At 42.0% G+C, this 13871-nt stretch overlaps 1 protein-coding gene across 9 annotated transcripts in view; it reads right to left on the bottom strand.

Moving 5' to 3' along the window:
* Positions 1-13871, bottom strand: part of Fmnl2 (formin like 2) — a 280969-nt gene that overhangs the window by 68460 nt on the left and 198638 nt on the right. For 7 of the 9 annotated variants that reach the window (XM_029535822.1, XM_021192149.2, XM_021192148.2 and 4 more), the window contains exons 5-6: positions 13441-13524; positions 9904-10056 (exon numbers count right to left, since the gene is read on the bottom strand). In XM_029535822.1, the coding sequence (XP_029391682.1) occupies positions 9904-10056; positions 13441-13524 (237 nt within the window). The remainder of the gene's footprint in view (positions 1-9903; positions 10057-13440; positions 13525-13871) is intronic. The other 2 variants (XM_029535827.1, XM_029535828.1) reach the window with 1 other exon arrangement.

The raw sequence follows: 13871 nt of genomic DNA, 5'->3' as shown, positions 1-13871 counted from the left end.
AGGAAACAGTAGATAAATATACAAGTAGCTGCTAGCCCTTAGGCCCTGGCCTGGGCATGTCATTACATTGGTGATAATGATGCCCAGATCGATATGTATAATGAACACAAACACCATACACACACCACCACACACTGAGGGGCAGCAGCCATGGTCACATCTTCCCAGAGAAGGCTTTCTGTACTAACAGTATTTACTGAGCAGCCTTTTCTTAAGCCAGGTTTCACTGAGTGAATACAAACCTACTCTTGGAACCATTCTTTAGGCAACTGGAGGTTGCTTTAGAGCAAAAATTCAAGGTTCATATCTATAAGCCCAGAAGAGTGAGGTGGAAGAATAGTGAATTCGGGGCCAGGCTCTTGCAAGACTATATCAAAGAATAAGGTAATGGAGCTAGAGAGATGGCTCGGCGGTTAAGAGCAATGACTATTCTACTAGAGGTCCTGAGTTCAACTCCCAGCTACCAAATGGTGGCTCACAACCATCTGCAATGGGATCTAATGCACTCTTCTGGTGTGTCTGAAGACAGATACAGTATACTCACAAACATAAATAAATCTTTTTTTTTTTCTTTAAAAAAAGAAGGTAAGATAAAATAGGTAAATAAAGTTGTTCTTCAAGATTATTTTCTAGGGCTACAGAGATGGTTCAGAGGTTAAGAGCATTGATTGCTCTTCTGAAGGTCCTGAATTCAGATCCCAGCAACCACATGGTGGCTCACAACCATCCGTAACGAGATCTGACACCCCCTTCTGGAGTGTCTGAAGACAGCTACAGTGTACTTACATATATAATAAATAAATCGTTAAAAAGATTTAAAAATATTTTCTAATATTTATGAAAGAGTACGCGCACACAGAGTATACCCACAGAGGCCAAAAGAGCTTGTCAAACCTTCTGGAGCTGTAGCCATAGGCCCTTATGAGCTGCCTGACATGGACCCTGGGGGTCAAACTCCGATCCTCTGTAAGAATAACAAGTGCTCTTAACCACCAAGGAATCTCTCCAGCCCCAGTATGATATTTTCTAATACAACTCTAGCTCAGAAACTAATCATAAAAAGAATTAAAATTTTGAAACAATTACAAGTGACATGAAAATAAAGGCAAATAAATATTAAGTGCTACCAGTTCAGATTTAAAACAGTCCTGTTATCGTTCTTTGTACTAAGGCACTTTTATTTGTGATTCTTATCTCGTTTTTTTTAGATTTCACTTTCCATGAACAGGCATCACTCCTTCAACAGGAGGAAAAAAAAAAGGAATATGTTTAAAAATTCATTTAGGAGGTCTATATTTAAATCTATCTAGGTGTAAAGAGTATGCACTGTTCTTTCAGAACACCCAAATTCAGTGCTAGCATCCTCCTCGGGAGGCTCACAACCACCTGCAACTCCAGCTCCAGGGACAGTAATGACACTGATGCTCTCTTTTGGCCTCCTCAGGTAACTGCAAACACACACACACACACACTCTCAACATTCAGGAGAGGCAGTAGGATGGTGGTTTCAAAGCCAGCTTTGGTTTCATAGCAAGACCCTACTTCATTTTGAAAAGTAAAGGGAGGGGGCAGGGAGGAGAGAAGCAGTGGCTAACTCATAAGGAACCAGTCAGAGCAATCAAATAATACGTGTGCTATCTTGTTTTCATGCCCATGCAAGTAAACGGACTTCAGTACTGTCTTTGGAAAGACAGATAAGGTAACCTACCTCTGGTTGTGAGCCATAGCCTTACAAGCTTTACCAGCAGTGTTGATCTTATTTTGCCCATTAGAAATAAACCTCACACAGACTGAGTTTAGAGGTTAAGTGGACAGCTGGGTAGGAGGCCTGAGTGGTACTGTGGTGTACTACTATCTGTAGCTTGGTAATTATGCTACAGAAATACCAACAATGAAACTGACTGCTAAAGTACTTTGCTCCCGAGGGTACCATGAAACTTCACTAGAACTCACTTGAAGAGTACGTTTTTTAAAAGGCCCCCAACCAGGTGAGGCATCAGGTTTGCCAGGGTCTCCATGGACAACCAGGTAAGTGAGCTTTCTATAGTCCTGTACCATGAGATATGCAATCCCAGATGCTGCCAACAGTAAATGGTGCATTTGCCCCTCGGTGACATTTGAAATCAGATTCTATGTCAAGTTGTTACACTGGGGCCCCCTTCTTCCCACTACACAACCTCAGCTTAAGGAAAACAATAGAAGGAAGGAGGAGAAGGGACAGAGAAAAGGTTCTCCTGGTCTCTTCTGCCCTGATCTAGAGACTGTCGGGCTGCAGCAGGCTGCGGGTTTTACTCTTACTGAAGAGCTGTAGTGGGAGAAGGGACGGAGGCATGGGAGGCTGGAGGGGTAAAATGGTGCCGCACTTCTCCACAGATGTTCCATGACAGAACTCCACAGACAGGGTTCCACAGATCACCTCAAGATTTCATATAACTTCAGGCATTCTGAAAGGCTTTACACTGTTTTTGCCTTCACTGGTGGGAGCATTGTGTCTGTCTTTCTGTCTGTCTGTGTTGAAGTACAAACAAGTGTTCAGGATATGAGAATAAGATGTGGTCCTGAAAAGTTTAAACTGGAGAGAAATTACTAAACACTAGTAAAGTTTTAGAACACTAAAGGAAAGAACAAGGAATGAGACCCAATGTACTGTGGATCACAAGGTGGTTGGCTGTCAGGTTGCCACCCTGACAGCCTTTGGGTCACAAGATGACCATCTGCAAAACAAGAGTAGCCCAGAAGCAGAACAACCTGGTTGCTTTCCTTAGAACTCCTGCCATTTTTGAGAAAACATGAGGTCTTGAAATAACTCTCTGGGGAAAACAGCATCACATTTCGCATGCACGGATTCTAAGGACTGCTTTGCCAACTTCTCAAGCACTGAACGAAAACTGGAGATGCTACACTAAAGATGAGATTCCATTTTGGGAGAGACACCAAGGAGAGTTCGCAGACAAACCTATACAAATACAGATTATTAGAAAACTGACTTAATGTCAAAACTAAACAGAAGGTGGATGTGGGACTTGGACACATAATCAGAGCAGATGGAAGGTGGAAGCAGAAGGATGGGGAATTTGGTGTCACTCTGGGCTACACGAAATCCTGTCTCTTAACAAAACAACACATACATCACAAATTGGGCAGGCTATATAGCTCAACGGGTGGGGGGGGTGTGTGTGCTTGCTACACAAACCTGACAACTTGAGCTTGACTCACCAGAACTCAAGTAACAATAAAAGGAAAGAATATCACCAAGTTGTCCTCTGGCCTTCACACGCACATCAAACATGCCCACAATGATGACTTTTAAAATGTATTCCTGACACTTGCATCAATTTTATGCCTATCACACATCACACATCAGTAGTTACACGTGTGTGAGAAGTTCCACAGCGATGCTAACATGGGTAGAGGACATGAAAACTAACTGGTATTTGCAAAAACTGCTCTGCAAGACCGTCCATATATTTACAGAATGTGACTTGCGCAGTTCTACAGTGACACCCTCCACCGGCACCACCTACTTCATTCATAAAAACGAAGCTGCAAAGAGACACACGGCAAACACCTCAACCTGCACAGCTGGTCCTCACGGTTAGTAACATACGCATTCCTCAGCTAGCAGTAGGTAATAAGCTTGAGAACAAGTCACATGTCTGCGATGACCCTAAGTAGAAGAGAAAGCCCCCACTCCAGAGCCAGAGCTAGCCAGAGCTAGCCAGAGCTAGCCAGAGCTGGATGACACTGTATTTGCTCAGAGACTTGTATCTACAAAGCCCCAAACACTTAGCAAACAGGAAGAACCTAGCCATTGGTCACCCAGGAATGTCTATACCCTTCTTGTTTTGTTTTGTTTAAAGATTTATTTATTTATTTTTATGTTTATGAGTACACTGTCGCTGTCTTCAGACACACCAGAAGAGGGCATCAGATCCCATTGCAGATGGTTGCGAGCCACTATGTGGTTGCTGGGAATGGAATTCAGAATCTCTGCAAGAGCAGCCAGTGCTCTTAACACTGAGCCATCTCTCCAGCCCTTCAGCTAAGTCTTAACCCATCTATCGTTGCAACAGCACACATTTATCTACATACTTCTAAAGTTACTTCAGGGTTGCTCAGAGAGTGCAGGGCTCTGAGTTTGGTCTGGGTTAGCACACATATGTAAAAATTAGTTGGTATGTAGTGTACAAACAAATTCTGTCTTTACTCTGTGCTTCCATTGTCTAATGACTGAATACAGAACAGAAGAATGTTGAAAGTCTCCTGAACCACACTGTCCCAACATCTGGAGAAAGGTTTTTTTTTTTTTTATATGTTCTATGCAGCTTCATTGCCAACAACTTTGGTACTCTTAAATTCAGATCCTATAAGCTAAAGGGAGAGGAAGGGGTACATAATTTTTCTATTGCGAAGGGACATTCAGACTCAGATATCAAACAAGTACCCATTAAGTGTGGGAACTGGAACCCTCATGGACGCTGAAGAAAGGTTCAACCCCACAGGAATGCAGTCCCCCGCTAGGATGTCACATCATTTGGCAGGACTAGGCTAACAACCATTCCCAGGTTTATGCTAACAGCATTTTAATCAAAATTTGGGGGTATTGGTTTCCTCTTTTACCCTTTAGACATGACGTCACTTGGGCATTTTTTTTTCTAAATCAATTAAACATAAAATATATGATGTTTAAAAGCTGAGCCAAATACTTGGCTAACTGGCCTCACAGCCAAAAGAAACAAAGCTGAGATGGTTATAGGAAGACAGTTCAAAGTAAAGAAAGGGAGGTAGGAGAAGAGAGGAGGAGTCAGAGACAATGAGGGAGGAAAGAGGGAGAGATGAAATGCTGATTCTTTTCAATAAGGACTGTAATGATCTGTGTGTTTTATATTTCCACTGGGAGACCCAACCAGCGGCTGGAACTGCTTTTCAACGTGAGTAAAAGGAAGGTGTCAGCTCAGGATATGCAGAGCGAGTCTCTGATCACCTGCAAGTTCTGACTTCCTGCCCTGCTTCCTTTGAAGGCGTTTGCTATGGACAGTAGGCTTAGCAGCACACAGCCCCATGAGGAACTGTCCAAGGAAACCAGCTAACCCTTGTCATACCTTGACACTGAAGTCAAAGTATGTCCACTGATCCTAAATTTTTCATAAGCTTTCAATAAATCACCAGTGGCAAGCACAGCCTAGCCTCAAAACACAACATGAATTCTAGAATGCCCTTGCAGACTGATTGATTTGTTGTTCCCTAAATAGACCATTCAGCACAGCAGTGACAGGGTGGGCACTTTCTCAATTCAGTTACAGTGTTATCATTTTCTAAATCAGGTGACAAAATTTGTGGCCCTCTGCCATCTCATTTGCTGACAGATAAAAGTCGTGGTTTAAGAAGAGTATTTTTTTTTTTTTTATTGATAAATGATATTCTAGGCCAACAGTAGGTCAAGTTGTGTTAGAGGGACAATTTTAAACAAATGGTAACAAGGAGAAGAAACAAAAACAGAATAAAGTTGAGTTGACAACTCAAAACCTTAACATCAGAACAATGGTCTATAATTTGGGTGGGGGGCAGGGGAAAGAGGATCAGGCAAGAGGAGGACAAGAACCTCAGAGGAGATTCTTTCCTCTGAGAGGGAAACAGAGCAACTGAGTTCAAACTCTTTGAGTTTTGTTTTGGTTTTTGATTTTATTCATGTGTGTGTGTGTGTGTGTGTGTGTGTGTGTGCACTCGCACACATGAGAGAGAAACGGAGACAGAGACAGAAAGACACAGAGAGAAACCAACACTTGTAGTTGAAGCTAAAAATGTGGCAATTTCCCTACAACAAATTCTAGTTGAAAATAAAATGCTACTTGTTGAAACCTAAAAGAGAAACTTAAGGAGCATAACTCTCAAATAACCTTGTTTTATGAGCAAAGTGGCTGGGAGTTGCTGCTACCATGCACTTATTTCCAAGTAGTATGAAATACCCAAGTGAATGCTAAGGGTCTCCCCTGGCTTGTGTGGCTCTGGTGTGACAAACTGTCTGAGAAGGATTGTGAAACCCTCTGTGGGCACTGATAGGCAAACAGGACACTTACTGGGAGTTTAAAAAAAAAAAAATCCATATGAAGGAAGAGGCAGGACTCCTTTCTCTACCAATGATCTCAGGTAGAGAGGAGGTACATTGGTTCATTTAATAAAAGCTTTTGCCTGAGCAAAAGTCATGGTACATACGTCCATGTTTTACATTCCTTCCTTGAACAACATGAGGAATGGTATGCCTGGGTCAGAAGTGTAAACCATAAGCCTGAACTTGGCTCCTTTCTAAACCCATGGAAACAGGTATATAATCTGTCAGATCACTGTGTGTGTGTGTGTGTGTGTGTGTGTGTGTGTGTGTGTGTGAGTGAAATGCTGATCCACAGAAACAACAACTAAAGAGGAAACAGTGACATCTCATTTAGACAGAATATTCACTTCAGAAGAGCTGCTGATTAGTGGTTAATATCCTAAGAGCGATGTGGATCACACTCATCCAAGTGAGAAGGTCAGCAGAGCTGGTCTCCACATTTCCACCTTTGAAATCTCCGACCACTCTCTACACTAGAACTGCCTCTGCCACACCACACGGCTTGTCCCTGGAAGGACAGAGTACTCCTCCTTTCCCAAGCATGCCTGGTCCTCGATGCAGGGCTCTGCTTGCCCCATGCCTTTTCACCTTACTTCATGGTAGAGTGGCCTTTTCCTTACCCTGAAAGCCAACTCCATCCATCACCAACAGACCAGTTTAAACTTGACCCTTCTTCCAGGTCCACATTAGCTCTCCACTCAGTTCCCTAAAAAACTCAAAATATTTATTCCGTCACTACCATGTCTTATTCAAGCCTAACAGCATTAATCTTGACTGTCTTAAAATTAATTTTTCTTGGATCCCAAATACCATAGCCTTGGTCCTCAAGACCAGAGATACAGAACACAGAGGTACAGAGATGTGCAGAGACGATCAGTAGCCACACTGGTGGAATCGCTCTCCACTGGAACTGGAGGCAGGCCATATTTTGGCGAAAGCACAGCCAGTGTCTGCTTCACTGACACCAAGACTTCTGTGGCCAAGGTTCAGATAGATGATGACTCAGAGCCCAGGCACAAGCACAATGCAGGTGTGTGCTGCGTCACATGGTGTTTGACAATGAACATGAAACAGTTCAAAAATATCAAGTTGAAATCCAAGAAAAAACTTGGGGTAGCACCAGGATTTTGTTCAAAGATCTTATATCTAATAATGGAATATTTTTATTTTTTTTAATCAAGCTTTATTTATGAGAAGTGTTAAAATTTGCTGAAATCTCATTTTTTCCAAGTTACACCAATACCTTTTGACAAGGGATAATGGTAAGAGGTATAGATCTATATTATTATCTAGAGATGAGGCAGAGGAAAGTTTTATATCATAATATGTTTGGTATAAAGATATTTATTCATTAAGCAAAACTATCAGAATAAAACATCTCCAGAAAACACCATAATACTTTTATAAGAAGTTTTGGTATTAATAAAAATGCACTCTCCTGCAAAGAATCCAACTCTCACGATGAGGAGCTATAATATGATAACACAATGCAGCCATATACAAAGCAACAGGGTGAGGCAAAGGTTACCATATTATAACATGGAGAAGACCAGGCCACCACGCACTGGCAGCTCCCTTGGGTCTTTTCTCCAGTGACTTACGAGATGTTCCGGGTAGAAGCCTCATCATCAGTGTGTAAACTGAAGCTGCTCCAGAGGCAGCAGAAGGACAAGCAGCTTGGTTGGCATTGGAGCTGAAGAGAGCCAGGCAGGGAAGCCAGCCTGGTGGTGATGTTAAGAGGTAGAAGAAACCGGAACGAGAGACAGTGGGACAAGAAAGGAAAAAGCAGAGAAGACAATCAGAAATGAGATGGCAGAATGAGAGAGAAAGCGATAAGATGAAAACCATAGATTTAAGGAGTGTTGAGAGCAGAGGAAGAAAGGGAAGAGGAAGAGGAAGAGAGAAAAATATAAACAATCCTTCGGTATATGGAGAGCAACATGGACCACACAGCTGTGCTCCAACTGCTATTGACTCATAACAGCTAAACTACTATGGATGTATATTCTTGAGAACCAATAATTATGAATGAATAAGTAAATGGCATTCAAGTAGCTACCATGTTGACTCTCTGTTGAAATCCAAGTGCTCCCTTCCCTGGGCTTTCAAGCTGTTGAAACACAACACAGAAGATGTGACGGCGGCTTCCTCGTCATCTTTGAGCATGCCTGCCAGGAAGGCCAACTAGCCCCCATGTCTCTCCAAACAACTTTCCTTTTGTGCCTACCATGATATTTTTTGTGTCACTTTCTAATTAAAAATGTAGCTAAGCAAGGACTACCCTGAGCCAACTATTAAGCAGTTCAGTCTAGTTCTGATATCCCTGAGTCCTGCCTTCCAAGGCTCAGAGCATGAATTATTTAGGAAAATGAAACTGTGTTAGACAGCTGACCAATATATACCTCCAAAGTAAACAAAGGTAAAAAATTAATTAAATTGTACTTCTCAAATTAATCTCTTTATATAATTCTAGTCAAATATTAGAAAGCATTTTTCTTTGAGTATCAAGATGCTTATGGAACTTCTAAACCAGAACATAAATTCCTCTGCCCACGTTATCAAACTGACACATACTAGTAGGTTACAAAGCCACTGGCCCGTTGCAAACACTAAGAGGTAAGTTAGAACATTGTTCTTTTATTTCTGAATCAATTTATCCTAAATTCATCAAAAATTTTAGCATTTGCTCACAAGGAAATCTGAATGGTTTATTGGCGACTTCATAGTCACGCATCAAATTCATCAGCAGAACTGATATTATGTCCCACATGACTAAAGCCCAAGTCAAAGAAGTAAAAGGTCATAAAAACACAGTCAATTGTGAAATGTCAGGAAGTCACAGGCTCACGGGCTCCAACCTGACACATGCACTCTGTGACCCAAACCCACAGTGATCAGAAACACTTATATATGACATTGCCCTGCCAGGTCATGTCAGAAACACAGAAGGTTTTAGTAAAGTCACAGAAAGTGAGCAGCACTTGAGAATGAAGCTCTTTACCACACCAGTGTGTATTCAGGTCATGGGTCTGAGAACCCTTCAACAACTTGATTTCCGGATGACTTCCATCTTTATTAGCAGGAGTGTTAACTTCCTCACCAATGAGCGCTAAGTACAGCGCTTCGAAGTTATAAAAGCTATGTCTCCACCTAGTGAGTGAGCACAGGTCTGAATGAACAACACGAGACTGCACACAACAGTGGTACAGGTGGTCAGTGCAGATCCTCCCGCAGCATCCTACCATTTCAACAGGAGCTGTAGGATGCAACCATTAGTAGAAGATGTCAAGTTGACACGAAGCATACCTGACCAATGGCTAGTAGCCCTTCATTATAAAAATATGTCTTCCTAATACTGTGACCTTATGAGCATAACCACACCCTACACAGCACACACCTGAGCTACCTGTGGAAAGAGAGGACAGCACAAACAGATGAGGAGCTATAGGGGCTCCTTAAAAGCTCATATTGTAACACATAGCCTTGGCCCTGTGAGTGGTTTTGGGGTCACTTTGTCCACATCCATCGGAACTTACCTGCCAGAGACTACTTCACTGTGTTATTTGGCACAAGCTTCTTACCTTCTATGCTCAATCACAACATGGCATTTCTAAGAAGGGTTATGTAAAGTGAGAGACTAGAACCAAAGAAGCAAGCCATGAACACCTACGAAACTGTTGGTTAGATTCACAGGAGAAGAAAGGGCCATGTTGGAAAGACATACGGATGTCCACTCAGGATCAGAAGATGAGAGATGATCCTGCCATGCCAAAGCATCTGAATAAGGCACTTACCGAAGTGCAGAATGTCTTCCAGAGCGGGACACACTGTTGCCCACGGGTGAGGGCAGGTTGTTCCCTCTGTGCAGGTCCTCGATGGACCTGCTCCAGGGCCTTGATTTGTCCACCGTACTCTCCACGGTACTTTCCACACTTTCAAAGTCAAAACTAAAACACAAAAGGAATGCTACTCAAAACCGAGACACCAGCTTCCAGACACAGACGTGGACAAACACAGCCCGCTACTCCTTCACCGCGTCCTTCACCATAACACGAGAAGTGTTTGCAGCCAAAGGAAAACGCGTAACGATTTCTGTGGTCTCGGGGTTAGTTTTGAAAATGTGAGGATTACAAACACTGGGGTCTGGCAAAAGAATCATTAACAACAAACAGCTAACATTGGGTCACTGTACATTGTTTGCATCTTCCTTGCTGGCTTACCAAATACTGGCCCTGAAATGCTGCAAGATGGAAAGAGCTCTCACAGCTGTCTTCATTTTGCTTTAACAAGCAGATATGTTAGGCTTATACTAATTCATTCCTACCCCTCAGTTTTTTCACTGAGCGTTTTCTCCTAGTGCGTTAGCAAGTCCTTTTCCAACCATATGTGATGCATTAGTAGTGCAGCTATGGACTGGCTTTGATTTTGGACTCTCTTCTCAATGCGGTGCTCTTTAAAGTGAGACTGTTGTTCCTCTGACATTTTTTTTTTGAGGTTATTACTCATGTTAACCATGTTGGAATAAGTGGCCAGTGGAGTTGTTCATTCTCGCGTAGCCTTAGGAACCAAGTCCTTAAACAAGCAGGCCTTTGTATCCCATGCATTTCCTCCCTCACACAGTTAGTGGATCTGCTTTCTCCTAAGAACACTGCAGTGTTTCTAGCCTCAGTTCTGACTGATCAGACAGCAGAACAAAGAGACAGCAGCTACAGTTAATATTCTCTAAAAGACTACAAAAGAGCTGGAAGAGAAAATAATGTGTGCTGGAAATCACGCTTAGAAAGCATGGCTGCCAGAAGAAAAACATTATCAGAACGGCCACCTAAAGGCTAGGGGATATGCTCTAGTTTTTAAGGTTAGTCACAAATCAAGGACAGATGCACAGAAGTCAGAACGTGGGGCTGATCCCAGACTTTTGTGTTGTAATAAGGTTGAAGAGGAGAAAGGCAGAATAGGGTAGTCTAAGAAAGCCTGAGGTAGTAAAATAGAAGACTGTCATTGAGATGGAGAGGACTTCAAGGAGCATATGATGAGCTCTCATAGTGTAGACATGTCACATGCCCCTCAGCAAAGTTCACGCTACAGTCCTCTGACCCCTCCCTATGTGCCTGGGACCAAAATACAAGAAACACACTTTAGTGGACTGGTGGACGCTTCTATTTCAGACAGACTCAAAGCCAGTTGTCTCGCTTTCCTTGGGTTGAGGGATCACTAACACCAGGGAACAGTAAGAATTTTCAAAATAAAGACAAATTATATAACATCATCTAATAAAGCAAAACAAAACTAAAATCAATACACAAGGTGTATTGTGCTAATGTCCTCAAACAAAACCAAAGGTTCAAGTGGAGCTAACACAAATTCTGAGTGCTAGTGCTATAGCCTTACACTGATGACTACGGAATTCCTGCACAGTACCACAGACCTGTCCCTACTAGTCCAACATGAGGCCATATTTGAGAAAATCTGGCTTCCAAGCCCTCTTTTCTCAAGTAAGTAAAGGATTCATTCAATATAGCAAACAATTTCTCAGTCTTCCTTAGATGATAGAAATATTTATCTAGATTTTAAACTTCATAAGAGGAAATATTTTGTCACAATATATGATTTGTCATGGAAATTATAAGATTCGAAGTAACAGAAATAGATGAGAAATATCCTTTTGATATAATTCCTAGTGTTTATAGCATATTCCATCTCAGGAAACAATTTCTTATACTATTATCAGAGGTATCAAGATAGAAATCTATCATATCAGATTTGGTTAATAACCAGGAAACTAGGAAAGGAATAATTGATAATTGTAGTTTCTTCTTCACAAGCAATGAAAAGGGGTGGAAATCAGAGAAAAATACCCAGCCAGGGATTCCGACTCCTTGGAGTGAGTAAATACTGAAAACAAGTTGTTATTAAAAAGAAGAAAGGAGGGGCTGGAGAGAAGAATTGGGGCTAAAGAGAAGTAGCCGATGCTCTTTCAGAGGACCTAGGTTTGGTTCCTAGCATCCACATGACAAATCATAAATGTCTGTGACTCCAGATGCAAAATATCCAATGCCCTCTTCTATGCATGGTCATATATAGGGAGTACACTTGCGTGTATGTAGTCAAATATCCACATACATAAAATCAATCTAAATAAGTCTACCTTTGAAAAAAAGAATGGATACATTCACAAAGTAAAGAAGCAGAGGCAGGAAGATTACCACAAGTCTAAAGCTAGCCCTGTATACATCCTGAGAGCCTCTCTTTAAAACAAAACAAAACAAAACAAAAAAAAAAAACAAAAACCCAGAAAACAAAAACAAAACACGAAACAAAAAAACCCAAAAGCACAGCAAAGAGAAATAAAATAGCTCATGGGCTGACGCCTCTGTCTGAAGCATCTCTCTTGTCTAATTAAAACCACAGCATCAATACTGCCTCACCCTGCAAACTTAAGGCTATCTGTAGATTTTGGACTATTTCCTGATTAAAGGATAAACGTTGAAAGGAGACTGTCTCTGTCAACTCTACACTGTGCAGTCCAGTCATAAATCATCCCAGAAGTCATGAACGTGGAGAGTGATGTGGAATAATACGGCTCTGCATCTCAATCTCTTCCCGTGCTGCTCCGAGTTCTATTCCTGCATGTGGCAAGAAGCCAAAGCCTGCAAATATACAGACAGTAAAAAGGGAACACCAGCTTTCCTTCCTCCAGGGCCACTGTGCTGGTGTCTAAAGCTGCACCCTTATCTGCTCATTTGCCAACACACACACAAACGCACCTATATCACTTCCCTCTCACTGCCGAGATAAACACATGAAAAGCGAAGGCTTTACACCCCAGCTATATTACAGGGTCGGGGTGTGCACCGGTGGCACGATATGGGCTCGGCATGCACCAGTACCTGCTTCGATCCCCAGCACACTAAAATTTAATGCAAAGTGAAAGGACACTCATTTTTTATTTTTTATTTTTTTGCTATTTCTTTTGTTTACTCAGCAACATCATCACTCTCGTGTTCTACCACACAGAGTCATGTGACCCAAGCCCTCCAAAAAGTCTTCTGCATTATAGCTATAGCTCAGTAGCAAAGCTGAGTCCTGGGTTTGATCCCTAGCGGAAGACGAAGGTCTTAACAGTGAATGTTACTTGCCTGGTTTATTTCTGCCTTGAAGGCATTTCTAATGCCAATTATGTGACTGGTTTTAGCTACAAAACCAGAGATAAATCTCTGTAAGCTCCACACACCCTCCTTGTGGGTTTCTGCCTTCAGTGAGGTATGGAATTTTAGCGCCAGTCCACACCTCACCCTGTGAAAGTGACATGCAAGCCAGCTATGTTTACTTACGTGACTGCATACTGTGCAAAAGACAAATACTCCACAAGAATGTCAAGGCCTTTGTTTTCTTCATTCAAAAACTCTCTGACCCATCTGGAGAAAGAAAGAAAAAAAATAAAAAAAACATTGGTGACAATGATCATAGGTCTATAGAAAGGTTACAGTGGATAGTATTCATTTTTTCTCTTGAAACATCCAAAGTCTGAAAGAAAATACAGAAGAAGACATTGACTATTTTGCAGGAAGTAGGCACTTCTGGATAGGGTATGAAAACCATAGATTATGCCAGGCAGTGGTAATGCACACCTTTAGTCATGGCACTCAGGAAGCAATGGCAGGAGGATCTCTGAGTTTGAGACCAGCCTGGTCTACATAATGAGTTCCAGGACAGCCAGGGCTATACAGAGAAACCCTGTCTCAGAGAGAGAGAGAGAGAGAGA

The sequence above is a fragment of the Mus pahari genome, chromosome 3 (assembly GCF_900095145.1).
Source record: "Mus pahari chromosome 3, PAHARI_EIJ_v1.1, whole genome shotgun sequence".
In the NCBI taxonomy this organism is placed as follows: domain Eukaryota; kingdom Metazoa; phylum Chordata; class Mammalia; order Rodentia; family Muridae; genus Mus; species Mus pahari.
Note: the sequence above shows the minus strand (reverse complement) of the source record. Positions and strands in the feature narration are given on the sequence as shown.